We start from the raw sequence: 19,602 nt of genomic DNA, 5'->3' as shown, positions 1-19,602 counted from the left end.
TCAGCATTTCCCTGATTTGCCATTTAAATTGAAGTTCAAAGTCCAGGGAGTCCATATCATCTTCATCCTTTTCTAGTTGAAGGTTCAAAAGATCTTGAAGGTCATCTGCATTTAGACCATGTGCATCCTTCCTTGATATCCTTTCAACATTACCATCTGATCTGAGCAAAGTCAATACGTGTGTGTCTGAGGATGACTTCCACTTTAGTATTTTTGGATCAGATGGTTTTCTTAGGATGAGAGTTATTTGTGATGAGTTTAGAGAATGAAGTCTGCTTGCCAACTGTTTGATTGTTTCATGTAATTGGGCAGTGAGTTTGTAACACCCCAAAACTCAAATTATTAAATTCGTTAGTAGGTTACCTTGTGTAATTAGATGAAGTACAATAACTAAGTTATTAGGCCTAGTTAAGTGTCTAATAAATAAATAAAAGAATGAGGTTTGTGGCAAATAAGATTATATGTTAAACTTGAGGGACTAAGGGTGCCAAGATGGAAACTCAAGTTATTAAAACCAAATATCACACACACACAAGGTGTGTGTGCGTGGTGGGATCGTCCAGGAGAAAGAGCAGAGGGGTGCGAACCCTAGCTCTCAAGAACAACAACACAAATTCAGCCCAATTAAAGCCAAAATCGAATGGAAAGCCTTGCATGGATGAAGATTTCTCATAATCTAACCCTAACAAACATATGGTAAGTTGTAATTTTGAGTTTGATGATTTTTTGTATGAAGTGGCTTAGGATCAATCCACAAAATTTACTGAAATTAAGCATGAATATATGTTAGAATTATCATTTGGAATGTGAATTATACAAGATTTGATGTTAATTGAGATTTGGAGATGAAACCCACTTGGGTTAGTAGAAATGGCGACATGGGTATGTCACCCATGTCCAACCTTTGTTTGATTCTTGATATGATATGTTGCATGTGACCAAATTGTTAGTTATATTGAACATGGTATGAAATTGAATTGTTATTGGTAGTTTGGATGATTGAAAACAAGAACTAGGAAGAAAAGAATGAAGGTTACTTGTACATTATGTTTAGAAACTTGTACGCATGCCAAGTGTTCGATGAAATGACAAGGTGAAATAGTATGCAAGAAAGTGGTAATTAGATATGGAATGTGATAAAGGGGTGTTTGATAGTAAATTAACATGAGAATTGAGTTTAGATATAGTTCATTGCTAAGTATGGATTATGGTGCAATTGTAGAATTAATGAGGTTTCTAGTATGGTGTGTACATGTAAAAAAAAGTGATCATGCGATTAAATGAGTATCTCACCATGAGTGTACCACATGTAATTGATATGATTAATGGAAGTCGAATGTGAATTGTGAATTAATATGGTTGTTCTCTTGTATAATTTCATATGCTAACAAGAACGTGTGTGTAATGAAACGAATGTATGTGTGAGTAAATATGTATGCGTGTATGATTATGTGATTATGTGGTTGTAAGTACATTTGCATCATAAGTAGGAAATGTATATAGTGTCATATGTATAGCCTAATATGATGTAGCGAATATATGAAGTTAAGTCGGAAGTTTATACATTAAACCGTTGACTTTTGGAAGTCAACTGCACATAAGGGACATAGCTAGATTTTTGACACAATTATAAGATCTTGGAACGTCATATGGTATGTGTTAAATTAATATGCGTTTTATGCGTTAACATGATGGATTGTATGAGTTTGAAAAGATATGATTTGGGCGTATGCCTTATGTTTGTTAGACTTGACTATGAAAGCTAATTGCGAGTTATGCATTCGACATGATCATTTATATGTAAAATCATGTATACTAACAAGGATGTGATTGCGGTGACACGAAAGCATTAGGGATCATGTGGAAATGGACTCAAGCAAGAAAGACAAACGGGTCAAGAGGAGACAAGGAAGCGGATGCGAAAACGGACGCTCAAGGTAAGTGAATCCCAAACGTACCCTTTTGACTTAATATGTTTTGTTACTTGGTAAATTATCTAGAGTTATGTAAGAAAGTATGAAGTAAAGGTAGTGATAGGGTAAGTCTAATGGAAAGTAGTCGAATGTGGTTAGGTAAGTTGGGAAGTGCATGATATAGATCAAGCGGGTCGAACATATATGCATGAATCGTGTAACGATAATGTAATTTATAAAGTTTAAGGACCCCAAGGTATGAATTTTTAGTTAATTAGGTAGGGAAATGTTTTATGAACAATTTGAAACAAGTTTCAAGTGAAACGGATGCAAAACGATCAAGTTATGCGAATTTTAGTATTAAAATAGGGGGCTGATCTGGGCATCGCCGTAGCTTACGGTGCCCACCGTAAGCTACGGTGGGTGTTGGGCCCTTCCTTCTGCCGTAAGACAGTTAAATGCCATCGTAAGGGTTTTGGGCCACCGTAAGCTACGGTAGCCACCGTAGCTTACGGTGGAGGTTAGGTGCAAAATGTAAGTTATGCATTTCTTTGTTTTCCTTTAATTTCGGGCCTCGTGAATTCATCCCAAGCCCCGATAAGCTTCTATAATGCACCTAAACCCTACCAAATGGCTTGATAAGCTACGGTTAAGTATGGAACTCATCTTTAAGATCCGAAATGTACCCGGAAGTCACCTAAAAAGCGTTTAGGAAGCGTGAGTAAGAATGGAAAGGGTAAGCGTGTGTGCGGGAAACGAATTAAGTATGTGGGTCAGTATGTATAGATTTAACTTCTTCCCAATACGCTTAAGCTAATAAGTAATCATGAATATGAGGTAGTATGTATGTATGAATGTACTTATGTAATCATGTAAGTACATGCACGTGTGAGCGAAGGTATGCACATGTGTAGTTATGATCCGTTTTATGAATGTATGTTTGTATGTAGTTCTGTATGTATGAATGTATGTATGTATGTATGTGTGTATGTATGTGTGTATGTATGTGTGTATGTATGTAGTATGTGAAAAGGTATGTTTGTATGTAGTTAAGTATGCATGTATTTATGGTTGTATGTAGTTATGTATGCACGTATGTATGCGGGAAGGTATGTTTGTATGTAGTTATGTATGTATGTAGGCATGTATGTGGGTAGGAATGTATGTACACAGCCAGGTATGTAATGTATGCGTAGTTTCAACACATTTAAGTATTGACGTTATTAACAGTGTGCCTCGAGAATGAAACATAGTGCAGGTACTATATTGAAGTTCATCAAGGATTAGACGCCCGGATGGAATGACTAGATCTAGAAAGAAAACGGGATGAAAAGTATATGTGGATAGAACGTAGCGAGACTACATGATTAAGAATCTTGTTTGTATATGATGTATACTAATGCTGTGAATGTATGTGGTGGGTGCAGGTTGTACGAATGACAAATTATCATCATGAGGTGTAGCGATCAAGGTCCGAGTTACAAGATAGATTGTACGGGGATCCTGGAGTATGTAAAATGATAGACATAAGTTAGACTTTCATTATGTAAATGAGTACGAAGGATGCGTATATTGTAAAAAGGTTATTTTATATTGAAGTTTCAAGTAGGATAAAACGTTTTTAATGAAAGAAATTTTATGGTACGTAATTCCGCTGCGTCTTTTCAGTTAAAGCGTGTTAGGGTGTTACAGAGTTGATCAGCAGCATCATCCATGTGAAATTCAATCTGGCATTTAATGGTAACGATGTTGTTCGTATGAAACCCGTGGTCAGAGATGAGCAAATTGTTCTTGGTACCGATACCAAATTTTCTAAACCGAAAGATCTTAAGTACCAATTCGGTACAGACTTTTGGCGTTCCTGGTACTGGTTCACTACCGTTTTTTACCTTCATATACCGGTACCGTAACCGGTATTTTCGGTATCAATACCGATTCTGTATCGGTTGGCACTGAGCTCATCCTACCCCTGAAACTAAAAAAAGAAACAATTAAAAGTTGAAGAAAACCAACAAAAAAAGTTGTACGATACCGTTGTTCGTACGGTAACCGTGATCAGGGATGAGCAAATGGCGGCGGGTAGCAGCACTGAATTTCCCGAACCAAAAGATTTCCAATATCAATTCGGCACCAACTTTTGGCATTCTCTGTATTAGTGCCGGTTTTACCTTCATGTACTGATACCGAACAGAACCGTACCGGTATTTTCGATACCAGTATTGGCTGGATATCGGTTGATACCAAGCTTATCCCAACCACTGATATTAAAAAAAAGGATTAAAGTTAAAAAGTAAAGAAAATAAATATTATTATAATATTAAAATAATAAAAGTATTAAAAAAACTATATATTATTATAATATTAAAATCACTATTCATTTCAATTCGTTAAGTAATATATCGTAATAATAATTTCATCAATGAGAGCATATGTTGACTAATCTTTGAATTAGGCCTTTATTGCTTTGTAGGGCTTATGCTTTATAATGTGGTCTAAGTAATCAATCCTTAGACCACCCGTAGTGGTTGTAAATTTGGCGTTTTTGGGGCTTAATCACGCCCAATATTGCCCCTTTGCCACTACGCATGGGCGTGATTGGCGTTTTTTTGGTTTTGGCATTTTTTAAATCACGCCAAGAGGGGGAAGAATTGACCAATCAGATTTGAGCTTGCATTGTTTTGTCCAATAATATTTTTTGAATTGTTTTTATTTTATTTTATTTGATTACAAACATAATGCCCCACAATCCCCATATCTTCACTACACCCATTTTAGAAAACGCCCAATTATGCTCCATTGCTGGCTGGGCTGCCACATGACGCAAAACGCCCAAGGGTGAATATTGCCCACTACGCATGCTCTTAGTTCCTTTTCAAGCTCAGTATCCAATGGCTGCTCAGACATGGATTTATTAAGGTCTTTAGCAAAGTCTTCAAGCTTTCTGACTTTGTTAAGTCCATGTGATAGCAGACCTTGGTATCTCCTGTCACATAACCCTTTGCTTTCTTATCTGGCTATAACCTCTACTTGTTTTGCTTTCAACTTTAAATATTCATCCAGATTCTGAGGTGTTCTGAAGCCATAGCGAGATGGGAAAGTTCTTTTGGATGGATCCTCTGGATTGTGAAGTGGATTTATAAGTGAAGATGATGAAGGTGAAGTGATTTGAACGGGAGCAGATGATAAGATGATAAGGGGATTGGTGATGAAATCTCCTTATCGTCATAATGCACAACAAATTAACCCTCGGTAATAAAAACGTTAAGGTTAGAAATAGTTGACAAATAGTAAATCTATCAATGTATCTTTTTACCTTTTGAAAGCTACCCCACCTCAACTAATTAAATCCTTCCCATATTTGCTTTTACTTCAGTTATAAATCATATCATTCCTTAGTCACCATCAGTGGAGGCTGACTGAGAACTAACCACTCACCTCTTCCTCCATCTTCACCACATTCTCTTCTATTTACCATTATACCCTTCTTCCATAAACACATTTTAATGGAGCATAGAAAAACCTGCATTGTAGTGTTGCACACTCTCTTACTACTGAGAATAGCTGTTGCAACAATGGAGTTCAAGAATCTAACACTACCTGGTCAACACCCTTCCCCTGAACTTGTTTCTCAAGATATTCAAAGGTACATCATTTCATTTTCTGCACAATGTACCTTACTTTACTTTTTTTCTAGGTTAATTTACATGTTTTCAAACATGTTATGTACCTTGTTGAAGCATGAATTTTTTTTTACATATAAAATGTATCAAGAATGTGTATGTTAAAAGCAAACTATGTTTGGAACAGCCAATTTGTATGTATGTATGTAGCTTTTAGATTTTTGTATGTGATGATATATTGTTAATTATATAGACCTAAATCTTTATGGGCCCAAACTATAAAACAATGTAATAATTAAAGGAGCAAATTGCAAACAAATTACATATTTTGGTAAAAATAGTGATAAGTATGTTTTATTAATGATTAAAAGTGACAACTTTTGGTACTAAAATGGTAAGCATTGTGTGTAAATTTGTTAACAAGCCATGAATATATGTTACTTTTTAGAACAAAACATAATAATCAATCTATAATCCTCTTATTTTAACTGTTTAGTATAATTAACTTGGTAAATAAATATCATGCTTAATCAAGCATATATTTAAATTAAAGTTTTAATGATTAAAGTGTTGATTGTAATAAGGGTATTTATAAAAACTTGTAGACAAAAATAGGTAATTTGTAAAGATGATTAGTGGGTGTTTTTTTTTTCTTTTAAGTCTACTTGAGCCCATTGTTAATTTAATTAGTTCACTTTGTTTACTTTTTCTTTGTTCAAGATATTATGGGGTTGGCCCCTCTGTCTACATTGTGCACTTTTGCTTTTTTTTAATTTATTTTTTCTTTCTTTCATTTCACCATCCATTGGTTATTGAATGTTGATAAACCGTTAAGAATTGTTTGAATTGTTAATAGTGCTGTGCAACGGTTTAGAACCGGACCAAACCGAACCGAACCGAAACCGTTAATTGCTAAATTTAAGAACCGGAACCGAACCGTATTATAACGGTCCCGGTTCGGTTCCGAACCGGTTAAATGGTTCTCGTGTAAACGGTTCTCGCGGGAACCGGTTGACAATTAAATCATAAAATTAACAATTAAATAAAAACAAATTAAACCATTTAAAACATTAACTAAGAGTTGCAACATTCAAAGATTAAACCAACCAAAATAAAAGTAGCAAAGCAACAATAAAAAATTTCAAGACATAAAACAAACTCTAAATAAAACTATTACAACCATTGTGTTAACAATTAAAACAAACATCTTCAAACATCATTCGATCTTCATCCTCTCAATTTTCTCATAAACATCTAAATGAAACCAAGTGTTAGCCACAAAAAAATAAACGAATAATGCATCCACTGTATTTGGTTCATGTGAATAGATTGATCAGTAATGCATCTACTGTATTTACCAAGCAATACACTATTTTTATACACATTTACAATTTGATCAACGTTGATTTGATTATTTTTGTTCAATTTTTATTTTCACATATAGAAAACTATATGTATCAGAAAACAAACATCTAGAAAGAAAATATATGCAGTCATAAAAAAAAGGTCATGTAGAATAGCGTACCTGTATTTGCAGGGTGTTGATGGAGATGAACTTGTATGATAGCAATTAGGGTTAGGGTTGAGAGATGGAGAAGAATTAGAAGATGAAAGATGAGATTGTGGAATGAATATAAGAGGAGGGAATAAGAATTACGATGGTCGTATGATGTTGAAAAGCCCATTAATAAAATAGAGTTTTAAAAATTTATAATCCCAACTGGTTCTAGCGGTTCTTTAACTGGAACCGTGGTTTTAACCGGAACCGAACCGGGAACCGTTTTTACCCAAATTTAAGAACCGGAACCTGACCCTATATACAAAAATACAGTTTGGATCTAGCGGTTCCGGTTCGGTTCCCCGGTTCTGATGGTTCTGAACCGTATACTGCTCAGCCCTAATTGTTAAAACTGAAGTAAATCTGCCGATTTAGTTAGTTTAAGAACTAAATAATTCATTTGCGGTTTTTTTATTGAAAATATTATTCACTATTCTAATTTGGGATATTGAATTTAAATAACTCCGACTTTCACTAATTGGTCAATAACACTTCGAACTTTCGATTTGTACGACACCACTCACAACTTTCAACTTATTGGCCGATAACACTCCAAACTAACACAGTTTGCTGACATAAGCTGCCACGTCACCAAACTAGTGCTACATCATTAAAAAAGCCAAGTCAAATGCCACGTCTCAAAAAACTCCACTTTAGATGTCACGTCACCACACAAGTGCCACATCAACAAAAAACTAACTGGGTTAAGGTTCTGTTAGTTTGGGTGTGTTATCGGCCAATAAGTTTAAAATTGGAATGGTGTGGTACAAATCGAAAGTTAAGAGTGCTATTGGTCAATTGGTAAAAGTTAGGGTTGTTTAAATCCAATATCCCTATTAATTAATTTTGATATATACTGTAATATATCTCGACACTTTATAGAATTATATATAAGCTTAGCTTTTCTATGCAAGGATTTCCTGATTATGGTTGTTGTTTCTGTAAAATTTAAAATTTAAAAGATTAGTTGTCTTATTGACGAGGTCATTTTAGTAATATAATTAGATGAAAAACTGGACTACATAACTAATGTAAAAAAGAAAATTGCAAGAACTATATACTTATGTAGGCAAAACGATATCATATAGTTTAAAAAAAGCAGCCGTTAATAATAAACTGATAGCTAACATATATAGGTAACGACTTATCACGTTATGGTTTTTTCGTCAACACACCTCTTAAAATCTACCTACTCAGAGTCAAGTTATTCTACAAATGAGTATTTAACATACAAATTGCCCTTTACGTAAGAAGTGAAGGAGGGAACTTTTTTTTTGAATTTTTTCCTCATCTTATTAAGCACGTATTTTAGTCATAGAATTAAAAAAAAAAAAAAAAACATGACTTTACACTAGTAGATTAAATATGCAATTTTCTAGATTGTAGAGTGATTATAATTACCCTACAATAACTACTCTACTACAGTAAAATCATGATTTTTTTTATATTTGGCAATTAAACATCATTCTTAAGTAGTAGGGAAATTATGTTCTTCACTTCTTACGTTAAGAATATTTTGTATCTTAAAATCATTTATATTCTCTTAAAATCTACCTCTTGTACTTAGGGCTGTAAACGAGCCGAGTCGAGCCGAGCTAGACCTAGCTCGAGCTCGGCTCGAACTCGATTCGAGCTGGCTTGGCTCGAGCTCGAATTTCAAATCGAGCTGAGATTTGAGGCTCGAGCTCAGCTCGATTAGAATTCGAGCTAGCTCAGCTCGGCTCGATCTAGCTCGAACTAACAAAGAACTGCAAAATTTATTACTTAAAAAAACCCTTAAAAATGAATTTCTTCATAGCCTAAGGGCCATAATTGCCATTTAATTTAACCATATGGCTAAATATGTAAGTATAAATAGTTAATTCACTTTCTCCATTGTCTTTACCTACTTTTATAGGGAGATACTCCCTTACTTTTTGTTTTCTAAGCAATGTGAGACAAAAAATGAAGGATGTAAACCTTATCGAGCCAGCTCACGAGCTCACGAGCCGAGCCAGGCCAAGCTCGAGCTCGACTCGTTTATAAATCGAGCCGAGCCGAGCTGGCTCGTTTACAATCGAGCCAATTTCGAGCCGAGCTTTCTTCGAGCTTTTTTCGAGCGAGTTTCGAGCGAGCTGCGAGCCACGAGTTTTTTGAACACCCCTACTTGTACTTGCTTGGTGCCACTAGACTAAAACATTAATTTTCTGTTACAGGAAGGTAAATGTATCAATCACAAGAAGAGAAATGCTAGCATACACCAACATTGACTCCTCAATCTCATGTTTAACCGGCAACCCAATCGACGACTGCTGGCGGTGCGATCCAAACTGGCATCTCAACCGTCAGCGCCTGGCCGACTGCGGCATAGGCTTCGGCCAGTATGCCGCAGGCGGCAAAGGCGGGCGTTATTACATCGTGACCGATTCATCCGATCACGATGTAATAAACCCTCGCCCCGGAACCCTCCGGTACGCGGTCATCCAAACCGAACCCCTTTGGATAATCTTCCTAACCAACATGCACATCCAACTCTCACAAGAACTCATCTTCAACAGCTTCAAAACCCTCGATGGCCGCGGCGCAAACGTCCACGTCACCGGGGGCGGCTGCATTACTCTCCAATACATAACAAACATCATTATCCACAACATCCACATCCACCATTGTTACCAATCCGGTAACACCATGATCCGGTCCAGCCCGACCCATTTCGGGTACAGAACAAGGTCCGATGGGGACGGGATATCCATATTCGGGTCACGGGACATTTGGATCGATCACTGCTCGTTGTCACATTGTAAAGACGGGTTGATAGATGCGGTGATGGGTTCAACAGGGATTACGATATCGAATAACTTTTTTTCGCATCATGATGAAGTGATGCTGCTTGGGCATAGTGATGAGTACCTGCCCGATTCGGGTATGCAGGTGACCATCGCGTTTAACCATTTTGGTAAAAGTTTGGTGCAACGGATGCCTAGATGCCGGCGAGGGTATATACATGTTGTTAATAATGTGTATTCGAGGTGGGAGATGTATGCGATCGGAGGGAGTGGGAATCCGACGATTAATAGTCAGGGTAACCGGTATACTGCTCCGGCTAATCGTAATGCTAAGGAGGTACAAAATTTTGATAAAGTAAGGGGCAGAACCAAAAGGGTCAAGAGGGTCTGTTGACAAGGGGTGTTCAAAAGTATTAAAAAGTGAGAAAAAAAAACTGGAAAGAGAAATGTATTCGTAATCCGAAAAAACCGAACTGAATTGCCAGTTGGGTTTTCGGTTTCATAAATTTTGCTTATTTGGATAACTGAACTAAATTCACTCGAATAAGAATAAACCGAATAATACCGGTTTAATCGGATAACTGAACCGGATAAACTGAATAAAACGGTTTGATTAGACACCTTTTGTATTCGGATTGGTTTTTGGTAAATGAAAAAATAAATACCGAATAAATCGGATCGAATAGAATAAATGAATCAATATCTGAACCGATGAACACCCCTACTGCTGTCACAGAATTTGTTAAACTTTTATATATAAAATTTGGGTTTAAAAAAAATTAAAATAATTTGGACACTTAACTGTAACCAAGTATATAAGAGAACACCATGTGATTAAAAAGGTTCTGGTTCCGCCATTGAATTTAACGTGGGAAAAATGATCGGATAGGTGACAAAGAGGGTGGAAACAGCACAAGAGCATTGGAAGGGATGGAATTGGAGGAGTGAAGGGGATATTCTTATGAACGGGGCGTTCTTCGTGGCGTCTGGCGAAGGGTTAGAGCTAAAGTACGAGAAAGCGTACAGTGTAGAGCCGAAATCGGCTGCCTTGATCGATCAACTTACCATGAACGCCGGCGTGCTTGGTAGCAGGTTCGATCTCGTCTTCTATTTTTTGTTAGAAAATATATATTTTTTTTCAATTTTTCCTAAGTTGTTAATCTTTATAACTGGAATTTTAGTTGAACATGCCAGATCACCAAGTGGAATTTAGGTGTAACAAATTGTTGTTAAATGGTAATATATTTAAAAAAAAATATGTAAATAATGTAACTTCTAGCATAGATTTATGATATTAACTAAATATGAATATGAATCAGGCAATAAACAAAAATATGTAGCTTGAAGTGGTAAATGAGATTTCGAAAGAAAAAAACAATTTAAAATCCAGTCTAACAATTTAAATAAAAATAGTTTTGAAATTTTGATTATTTGCAGGAGCAACAAGCTTGGGAAATGGACCGGTGGTGACGGAGGTGTAGAGGATGATGAAAATGACTATGGTGAAGATAGTGATGGGTCTTCTAAGCCAAATACTATGAATTTGATTTCATCTTTATTGATTGCATTGTTATGTTTCATGTTTATGTGCTCTTCATGTGATCCGGTTATGTTATTGTGATACCAAAAGATTTCGGAAAAAGTTCTCCGAATTGATTTTAAATCGACAAGGAATTCAAGTTTTTGGTTCTTGGTATATCATTGCGACACCAAAATATTTGAGTTTATCGATGAAATAACCAATTAGATCAAACTTTTTCCGTTAAAGTTGTTATTTGACAATCAATAGACATTAGGTTGAAGATATATGTATATATCGTAAATGGCGTTGGTGTGAAAATTCAACGTTTACGAGATTTTGGCCTTAGAAACAGAAAGTGGTGCGACTGAGAACCAATCAAATGATGACACAGTATTTCTAAATTGAAAACGAAGAGGTTTTAAGCTAAAAAAGCGAAACGACGCGACCATCTTGTTTAACCGATGTCACGTTAACATGCTACAATTAAAGAAAAATAAACCCTTAGATTCATGGTTTATGTTCAACCTAACCTCCTAAAACACAATATATCATTTTTATTTTCATTTTTTTACTTGCAAACATTATACAGTATTTCACTTGTAATACTAAGTGGAAAGCGATTGGGCCTAGACTAGCCCAAACCCATTCATGTATAACATATAGGTACAAGTTTGGCCCACATGCCCCTCCATCCATGATCCAACTAGAGATGGACAAAAGAAACCCGGTTTGGATTTTCTATTGAAAATGGTTCGTTATCTGAACCATTTTGGTACCAAACCAGAGTTGACCAGATATTGACCAACCCGGTTCGGGTTATAGCTTTGTATGTTACGTGTCGCTCGATTGAACAATGTACAAGAGTTTATGAACCTTTTCATAAATGGGTCACCACCAGTGAATTGATATTATGCTTTAGTAAAGGTATTTTGTTTTTCTCTAATAATTTTTAAAATAATATTTTATAATTTTTAAAAAATAACGTTGTGACGCGCTTATCTTTATCTATGTCTCAATATAAACCTTATTCAAAATCGAGTTGTGAATAGTAATGTACAATAATAGCGAATTCTAGTACCGTGACGAAACTAACCAATATGGACCAAACAACATCGGTACTTGTTTCATTATTATCAATTTGTACTGTTATTCGTTTGTATGGTTTTCAATATGTATAAAACGCACCGATAACGTAACGAACAGAAACATGAACTGACAACCGGTATTTGTTTTTATGGTTTTTGATAGTTGTAAAACACGTGTTATTCGTTTTGGGTATATCATGACTTTGTTTTTTTTTTTTCTTGTGTTACATCAGAAAACTTTTGTGTAATTAAGTTTTTTAATTTTGTAATGCATATACCAGTATTCATTTATTTTCATGTTTCGATACGAGTCAGTTTCAATATTTTTAATATTTTTCACCATCGATGTAACTTTTATTGAAAAGGTCAATAGTATTGAAAATATTATTCTATAATTTGTACAGCGAAAAATATCACTAGTTAAATATGTAATAGTTCATTAGACTTTTTAATTTTGTAATGCATATACCAGTATTCATTTATTTTCATGTTTTGATACGAGTCAGTTTCAATATTTTTAATATTTTTCACCATCGATGTAACTTTTACTGAAAAGGTCGATAGTATTGTAAATATTATTCTATAATTTGTACAGCGAAAAATATCACTAGTTAAATATGTAATAGTTCATTAGACCATAATTGATTACTTTATGTAATTTAACTAGCTTATAACCCCGTGTATTACACGAGTTGAATGACGAAAAATGTAAATTATAAACTTGAATATAATCCTTATTAATGAAATGACTTATTTAGATAAATTAGTAAAACAAAAGAACAGTTATATTTTCGTTACTTGTACATGTAATTTATACTTTATTAGTAATTATCTATATATATAATAAATGAATAAAGTGTGGGACACATGTCATGTTGTGGTGCAACCAAATGTGGTTTTTGGCGGGAAAATGTGGGAAACAATTACATTATTTTCGGATCCCGCGTCTCAAAACCAAACCCGGATTTTTGACCCGTGAGATATAAACTTTCCTAATTTAACCGTCTCCTAAATTAACATCATAACCTTCCATTTTCTTTCAAATCTTCTCTTGCAATCCAGTATTCAAGCGATTTCTGATCATCCAAACATCACGTTCTTGATCATTGGAGCACTTAATCGACGGTAACAACATCAAGCCCATCTTAGATTCTTTAATTTATGTCTTTTCTTTTGTAATTTTGTATATGTTTTGGATTTTCATCGACTGAAAAATCTGCGATTCTGGTCAAACCCTAAAATGGTAACGGCACCGATCATAGCAGCAGCAACACACAAGCGTCACTGGTCCACCCACCATTGTCTCCAAACACTCTGTTCCGACGCCCAATACCGTCGACTCAATTTGTCCTTAAAAGGGTTCTATATTCTTTTTTATTTTTTTTTAATTTGATATTTTGCTTTAGGATTGAAGTTTCTTACTCTGATTGCTGTCAATTACATTCGCTGAAGAATTTATTCTTGATTGATTTTGGGGAGTCTTGATTGGGTGTCAACTTAGGGTTTTTTTCTTATTTGAAGCGAATCCAATTAATTCGGCATTACTGGGCCGATTGCATGGTTATAAGTTTATTGTTTTTTTCTCTTTACCTAAAGATTGATTTTGATTTTAGTTATAGAATTTGTTTTCGTTTTTATCTTTTAATTGTCGATGAAAATTTTTGTATATTAGGGTACAGTGATAGCATGATGGAGCATGAAGTTAGGGCTTGTGTTACTGTAAAGATTTATGGTATTTTTTTATGTTTGAATGTGTGTGCGCGCACATGAAAGCTTTAATGTTCGTTTTGTACATAGTCTGCTATATATCATTTATTAATGAGAGTTGGATCTGTACTGTACTTTGGTATTAAGCAGATTGGTGTTACTGGATGGGGTTCTCAGGTTTGTAATTTATTTATTTGATTAATTATTTCTATATTCTTATAACAAATTAGTGTTAATGTTAGTAAATTATATATGGGATTAATTTAATAGGGTCCTACTCAAGCTCAAAATCTCAGGGATTCTCTTGCAGAAGCTAAATCTGATATTGTAGTGAAGGTAGATTTTAATTTTAAAGGCTTCTTTTTGTAGTCTTTTTTGTATGTTAATGGTAGTTGTAGATTATAAATGTTGACTGTTTTTGTGTATTGTTTTATGAAATAGATCGGTTTACGAAAGGGTTCAAGCTCATTTAACGAGGCTCGGGCTGCTGGCTTCTCTGAAGAAAGTGGAACCCTTGGAGATATTTATGAGACTATCTCTGGCAGTGCTGGCTTCTCTGAAGAAAGTGGAACCCTTGGAGATATTTATGAGACTATCTCTGGCAGTGATTTGGTTCTGCTTTTAATTTCAGATTCCGCTCAGGTTAGTCGGTCGGGCTGGTTTTGATCATTGTATATTACTTTTAACATGTAGTATAATTAACTCTAATGTCCTTTACTGTTGCAGGCTGATAATTATGAGAAAATCTTTTCACACATGAAGCCAAACAACATACTTGGACTTTCACACGGGTTTCTTCTTGGTCATCTGCAATCGGTCGGGCTTGATTTCCCCAAGAACATAAGTGTGGTTGCTGTGTGTCCCAAAGGAATGGGTCCGTCTGTCAGGAGACTGTATGTTCAAGGAAAAGATATTAACGGAGCTGGAATCTATGCAAGTTTTGCTGTCCATCAGGTTGTTTATCTTCTTTATTCCTTATATATATTGTGACATATAGCTTATGAATATTTAAATACTTTGTTAAATTCTTTGATCGACAAGAAGGAGCTTGCCCCACTTCACGAGCCTATAGAATCCATTGTCACCGAGGTGTTCGGAATGATATTAACTTTGATTATATTCAGGAGCTTAATAAGGTGGCAGTGTTACAAATATCTGTGCCAACAAATGCTACAAAACCAATTGATCGAACAACAGTATGAACCACTTCATATGCTCTTCTAAACACGACTCGCTTATATGGAGATTAGACCATTCCCAGGTGCATGTGCCAATTTCTATAGGTACTTTGGTGTTTCTATGTCAAGGGTGTATTAGATGTAATTCGAACTTTGTGGCCATCCTCCCGCTGGTCTCTTTTTATTATTTATTTAAAATTATTTTGTTATTCAAAACATATATATTATTTTATTATACACAACAATTGGGATTTATGCAGATATATCATGAAGTCATGAACTATGGTTATTAGTGCTGATATATTCATTTTCCATTACTTTCTTTATAAAAATGTATACCCTGTGTGTTATTGGCTTGGTTGCTGGATAGGTGGCCTTCAAGGATGAATGAGGAATCACTGTTGTTGATTTTAATGTTGGAAAGTCTAACTGGAGTGAGATCAAAGTATGGGAATCACAAAAGGGTACATTTTGTATTTAACCCTTTTTAGTTATTTGAAACTGAAGACTTTGTGTTACACAGTTGTGATGAAAGATCATAGTCATATTAAAAAAAAAACAAATTAATTTATATCACTTGGGTCTTATTTGATGTAGCGTATGGTTTGGTTGGTTGTTTTAGGTGAAATGATCGTTTGAAAGAAAGACAAGTTAGCTAATTTGATCCCAAAAGCCAAAAATATTTTATATTATAAATGAGGTATCAGATGCCTTAGCATATGATATGTTACTTTATCTTTTAAGTATGCAGTTTTCTTAGTTCAACTAAAGGAACAAGGATGATGCATTTTTACGTTTATAATATCACTTTGTTGATTTTTGTTATGCAGAATGCATAACAATTCGAGTCCAACACCACCTTATGGAAAGTTTGAACTAACAAGGCTTTCTATATTCTGAGGTAATTATTTTTAACTTTGTTTATTGCCTTCTGGGTAAAATGTATTAGGGATGAGCATTTGGTACCGGGTACCGGTACCGAACCTGTATTTATGGGTAAAACACCGTACCGAACTGGTGTATCCGGTACCGAACAGGTGTATCCGATACCGGTACAAGTTTTTCTGTTTTTCGGTACCGGTATTTTCGATACCGGTACCGGTTCGGTACCATACGGGTATCGTGCTTATCCCTAAAATGTATGGTATCATATCCACATATTGTTCTCAAGTGTACCTAGGAGTTTATTTTAACTTTTTTGGGATGTATAAGTGATAAATATTGTACACCATGTGTTTGTTGAACTAATGTTGAAGGTTTAGAAACAAGTTGTAGTATGAGTCAGTTGAAGTATTTGAGTTTTTGTTTGTTTCGTTTGAATTTCAAATATGTTTGGATTAGATGATTTAGTTATTGCGTTTATTTTATTGGTTTTTGAGCCTACATAAGATAGGTTTGGTTTATTAAAAATAGGGTCCTTGTAATCATCTATTTGGTGTGCTTTGGCATAATAATGGAAGGAGTCGAATGAGTTTGTTCATGTCGTGTTCTTTGTGTTCATTCATATGGGTTAAAGCAAAGATGGTGTGGAAGTTGATTCATATTTAAAGAACTGAATTTCAAAAGTTAAAACGTTGACATGAAAAGTCAAACATATAATATTGGGTTTTGTCTGGTGTTGTAGCCTAGAATGAAAAACAATTAAAAGGGCATTAAAGGGAGTAGTATAACTACAATCTATAATTTATGAGCATTTAATTCGACACCAGGCGGTAACAACTCTTAAGCATTTACACTTGGGCTGTTTATATTTGATGTCTTAACCTATTACATAACTCACCTAACCCGTCCGTTTGACCACCTCTATGTGCCACATATTTGTCAATTGTTTACTTTTCTCAACATGGTTATCTATGGTTTCCTCTTGCCTATTCGGGTAGTAGAATTGAACAACCAATCCACGAACTATTGAAACTTTACAAGACTTGAGAATTGCTAAACATTTTGAGATCATTGTAGATTATCCAGACCTGTTTGAATATTTAAGTATTGTTTTAGTAATTCAATAGAACAAAAAATATATAACATATACTTTTTTTATGGGTCATGTTCGGGTTGACCAATTTTGTATACAAGTCATGTTTAGGTTTACCTATTAGAGAAAAGGGGTCGTGTCAACCATCCCAAAATCTATATGTTAGGATAGTGACTATACTGATGGCACAAGTGGAAATAATAGCAGCCCCAAAAAATGGAGATGGTAGATTTAAATAAAGATGAAGAAAATTAAGAAAGTAATAAGTTTCAATAAAATGAAGATTTAAATGGAGATAGTCTCTCGTGATTAAGTTTATAAAAAAATTAACTCTTCTTATAGTGAAGACATTTAATATGTCATGCTTTTTGTATGATTTGTTAAGTATTTATCATATTAAGCTAATGCATTGATTATTAAAAGATATGGTGTACGCCACCACTAGGCGTGTTTATCTTCTTAAAGTTTATTATTTGGAATTAAGAGTGTGATTAGTTTCTCTCTTCATTTTGGTTTTTATGCAGCGAATTTTCTGGAATATTTATGGATTATTCACAGGAGCGCCCCATTATTAATATAGCGTCAAGCTCTTTACGCTTACAGAAGTAGGTTGGGCCTTAATTGTCTGCAGAAGTGATGCAGAGGACATTTGTTCAAGGTTAGCCACATACATGGGAAATATTCTAAAGGTACCATTCTTATTTAATGTTTTCGTTTACTTAAACACTCTTGTGTTGTTCATCTACATGCATCATCTGGCTATGATTATATAATACCATTTAAAGATGGAAAATCTCGCCTAAACAGTTGTTGGATTAAGATTTAATAAAGAAGTTTTGAAATATTTATTATAGTTTTTGGGGAACAAATGTGAAATATCAGTGGGATGAGATTTCGATTTTATTAGTGTGCATCTGATACTGTTTGATCTGATATTTGAATAAGGTTCTGCGATTATTTAACACCTTCTAAGTACTTTAATACATCCAGGTGTACATTATTTTTTGAAAATGAAAAGGACACTTTTTCACACGATATATGTTTTACAATATCAATTTATTCAGTATTCCTTTCATATCGCAAAGAAAATACAACGTTTCACATGATACATATATAGTTTAAGAATAACCTTTTATAAATTTTCAAATTTTAGTAATATCCTTAACCAATGAGACAAAATTACCAAAACTTGTGTATACCGTTATCAAGTTGGCGGTCCAGATATACTCCTTCCATTTCATAGTACTATTTTAACCATCACACAATTTCTCATCTATTAATTAGTAATGGGCCATACTCAGTCTGGACTCTGGACACCTTCATAAGAAAGTTCATGTCAAACTATTATTTCTCTACACCACCGTCCTCACTTACTTAACTAATAAGAAGACAACCTTTAGAGGATCCGAGGTAACAGTTGCACGAATGGCATATTTTCTTTTTTTTTTTTTCATCACTTTGTTTTAAACAGATGTGCTTTTTAAGTGGGGAGTTAATGTTTTTTTTTCTATAGACATTGTTGTCGAATTAGATATCCCATTAGTGAAGAAAAGTTCAAGTGAACCTATATTCAAGCGACCACGCGCGTCTCCAAACACGATCGCCATTACCGAAATTTAAGGTATATACCTCTTTACTTTCAAGGTTTTTTTTCATAGGGGGCATTACTTTCAAGACTATCCTCATGATTTTTTGGCTGTTTCTTTTTTTTTTTTTTTTTTTTTTTTTTTTTTTTTTTTGTAGAAGGGACTCGATTTACTAAGAGAAATGTTTTGGCAACTCGAAGGATATGCATCTTTAAAGGGACTTGATTATCTTTAAATTGTATTTCTACTTTGTCACTAATTCATGCAACATAGCACATCGGTCCAAGGACAGATTCTACACCAATAAGTTCGATTGATACCATGAGACTGTCATTAGTTTGTGTGGCTGCTGAAGATGCTCTTCGTGCAATTATCTCTGATCTGATATGGAAATCTTTATCATTTTTAGATGAATGTGAGGCATATTTTACATATGTAATAGATGATATTAAAATGATTACGAAATATAGTTCTTATCAATATGTGTTTTTAAGAGAGAATCTTGAGCTATCAAAGGGTGTTGCTGACAGTTATTATCATGCATGTTGGGTAAGGCATGGGGTTGTTTTTGAAAGTGAGATTGCATCTATTTATTTCATAGATAAAGAAATTATACCATTGGGTAGTCTACAAATAAAAAAAGCTAATCTTTTTTAAATAGGATCCTATATTCACAGCTTTTTAGTGCAGCAA

The 19,602-nt window shown here is 34.5% G+C and overlaps 2 protein-coding genes and 2 long non-coding RNA genes across 5 annotated transcripts; all 4 read left to right on the top strand.

Annotated features, from left to right (window-relative positions):
- Positions 1–582: 582 nt before the first annotated feature.
- On the top strand, positions 583–3,470 carry LOC110906705. The gene is made up of 3 exons (XR_002573874.1): positions 583–696; positions 1,848–1,937; positions 3,341–3,470. It is a non-coding gene; the product is annotated as an uncharacterized LOC110906705 (long non-coding RNA).
- Positions 3,471–5,271: 1,801 nt separating this feature from the next.
- Positions 5,272–11,552, top strand: LOC110924057 (probable pectate lyase 12). Of its 2 annotated transcripts, none has more exons than XM_022168101.2 (4): positions 5,272–5,556; positions 9,287–10,211; positions 10,746–10,948; positions 11,294–11,552. In XM_022168101.2, the coding sequence occupies exons 1-4, from the start codon at positions 5,417–5,419 to the stop codon at positions 11,475–11,477; spliced, it is 1,452 nt and encodes a 483-aa protein (XP_022023793.1). In that variant the 5' UTR covers positions 5,272–5,416; the 3' UTR covers positions 11,478–11,552. The 2 variants fall into 2 exon arrangements, with proteins under 2 accessions (XP_022023793.1, XP_022023797.1); XM_022168105.2 differs by having other exon boundaries at positions 5,276–5,556; positions 9,287–10,193.
- Positions 11,553–14,266: 2,714 nt separating this feature from the next.
- Positions 14,267–15,177, top strand: LOC110924068 (ketol-acid reductoisomerase, chloroplastic). Its single transcript, XM_022168113.2, has 5 exons — positions 14,267–14,347; positions 14,441–14,506; positions 14,612–14,690; positions 14,751–14,812; positions 14,897–15,177. The coding sequence occupies exons 1-5, from the start codon at positions 14,282–14,284 to the stop codon at positions 15,158–15,160; spliced, it is 537 nt and encodes a 178-aa protein (XP_022023805.1). The 5' UTR covers positions 14,267–14,281; the 3' UTR covers positions 15,161–15,177.
- A 2,793-nt stretch (positions 15,178–17,970) lies between these two features.
- On the top strand, positions 17,971–19,392 carry LOC110906712. The gene is made up of 3 exons (XR_002573876.2): positions 17,971–18,012; positions 18,837–18,944; positions 19,067–19,392. It is a non-coding gene; the product is annotated as an uncharacterized LOC110906712 (long non-coding RNA).
- Positions 19,393–19,602: the final 210 nt, after the last annotated feature.

The sequence above is a fragment of the Helianthus annuus genome, chromosome 2, assembly GCF_002127325.2.
Source record: "Helianthus annuus cultivar XRQ/B chromosome 2, HanXRQr2.0-SUNRISE, whole genome shotgun sequence".
In the NCBI taxonomy this organism is placed as follows: domain Eukaryota; kingdom Viridiplantae; phylum Streptophyta; class Magnoliopsida; order Asterales; family Asteraceae; genus Helianthus; species Helianthus annuus.
This window is presented reverse-complemented; position numbering and strand designations above follow the sequence as displayed.

Bases quoted from the DNA above. Each gene is read 5' to 3' on its own strand.
- LOC110924057 (XM_022168101.2), top strand. From the start codon at position 5,417: ATGGAGCATAGAAAAACCTGCATTGTAGTGTTGCACACTCTCTTACTA. The intron at 5,557-9,286 runs GTACATCATTTC...TTTCTGTTACAG, and splicing joins GTTTCTCAAGATATTCAAAG to GAAGGTAAATGTATCAATCA. The intron at 10,212-10,745 runs GTAAGGGGCAGA...ATGATCGGATAG, and splicing joins AGGTACAAAATTTTGATAAA to GTGACAAAGAGGGTGGAAAC.
- LOC110924068 (XM_022168113.2), top strand. From the start codon at position 14,282: ATGAGAGTTGGATCTGTACTGTACTTTGGTATTAAGCAGATTGGTGTT. The intron at 14,348-14,440 runs GTTTGTAATTTA...TTAATTTAATAG, and splicing joins TTACTGGATGGGGTTCTCAG to GGTCCTACTCAAGCTCAAAA. The intron at 14,507-14,611 runs GTAGATTTTAAT...TTTATGAAATAG, and splicing joins AATCTGATATTGTAGTGAAG to ATCGGTTTACGAAAGGGTTC.